The following is a 1612-nucleotide window of genomic DNA, read 5'->3' as shown; positions in this document are numbered from 1 at the left end:
ATTGACATTTAAATTTAGTTACACGAGTGAAGATTGACTTGTTCCCATATACCTAAAATTGTTAGGACCCAGCTTTTAGGTTAATAAGAAAAGGAGGCACTGATAATATACAAATATGTCTAGCTGAAAGAATGAAATTCGCATTTGAAGAGTTTATTTAAAGAAAGAGAATTTGCATTCAGCTTTGCTTTCCAAGTTGTATGCTTTTCACAAAATCACATTCATTTATTTGAAGGAAAGGTCATTCTCTGGACCATGTTCTTAAAGGCTAGCTTCACTTGCTGATTTATCAGTGTATATATGAAAGGATTTAAGAGAGGAGCCACTGAGGTATTGAGCACAGCTACTCCTTTGCTTAAAGTCACTCTTTCCCTTGCTGAAGGCTTAATGTACATGAAGATGCAGCTGCCGTAAGAGAGGGAGACGACTATCATGTGGGAGGAACAAGTGGAAAAGGCTTTTTTCCTTTGACTCGAGGAAGGAATTCTCAGAACTGTCCAGACAATAATTGTGTAAGAGAGAATTATTAGTGTTAATGTGACCATAAGTGTCACCACAGCTAAAAAAAATGCCATGAGTTCTAGAAAGCGAGTGTTTGTGCAAGAAAGCTGCAGAATTGGAGAAGAGTCACAGATAAAGTGATCGATTACATTGGAGGCACAAAAATCCAACTGCAGCAGCAGGACTATTGGAGGAAAGATGATCAGGAATCCTGCAAGCCATGAACTTAAGACAAGAAGAAGACAGGCTCTGCTGCTCATGATGGTCCTGTAATGCAGAGGTTTGCAGATGGCCACATAATGGTCATAGGACATGGCAGCTAGAAGGTAAAATTCTGTCACCCCCAATAAAATGAAGAAAAACAGCTGAGCCACACAACCGCTAAAGGAAATGGTTCTGTCTCCTGTTGTGATAGTGACAAGGAATCTGGGAATGCAGACAGATGTGAACGATATTTCTAGGAATGAGAAGTTTCGAAGGAAGAAATACATTGGAGTCTGCAGATGGGCATCAGAAAGGGTGAGGTTGATAATGATCAGGTTCCCAGTCACACTTAGCATGTAGGTAACAAGAAGAAATATGAAAAGTACAACCTGCCACTGTGGGTCATTTGTCAGTCCAAGAAGAATAAAATCTGTTACTTTTGTGTAATTTCTCATTATTCTCCTTCTTTATAACAGTATTCTTTGTTTTAGCTGTAAAATAGATGAAGAAATAAGAAAGCTATGACACTGGCAAAGAAACTCAAATACAACACATATACCCACACATGTATTAAAAAGATATTGTTACCTTTTGCTTTTAGAGAAAAATGATTTTATAGTTCATAGAAACAAAATATTTTTCAAAACTTATTTATTATAACATGTATTAATTCATTATTCCTATATATCCTTCATTGTATCTCACATATCTCTGTATAAATCTCTGTCACCTGAACGTCTTGATATATCCTAAAAACAAGAAGAAAATAGAAAGGTTAAAACCTCCTCAAAGAAAACCCTGAAGGTTTACTGCCACCATGCTGCAATACTCGTTTAAGATACTTTTGTTTTCTTCTTCATAGACACAAAATTTTTCTATTTTGAATCAATATTTATTTCTCCTTCTC

General features: G+C 36.2%; 1 protein-coding gene across 1 annotated transcript; it reads right to left on the bottom strand.

Annotated features, from left to right (window-relative positions):
- Positions 1 to 221: 221 nt before the first annotated feature.
- Positions 222 to 1160, bottom strand: LOC130685119 (olfactory receptor 6C75-like). Its single transcript, XM_057508303.1, has one exon. The coding sequence runs from the start codon at positions 1158 to 1160 to the stop codon at positions 222 to 224; it is 939 nt and encodes a 312-aa protein (XP_057364286.1).
- Between the last annotated feature and the right edge of the window lie 452 nt (positions 1161 to 1612).

Source organism: Manis pentadactyla, chromosome 10 (assembly GCF_030020395.1).
Source record: "Manis pentadactyla isolate mManPen7 chromosome 10, mManPen7.hap1, whole genome shotgun sequence".
Taxonomy (NCBI): domain Eukaryota; kingdom Metazoa; phylum Chordata; class Mammalia; order Pholidota; family Manidae; genus Manis; species Manis pentadactyla.
Note: the sequence above shows the minus strand (reverse complement) of the source record. Positions and strands in the feature narration are given on the sequence as shown.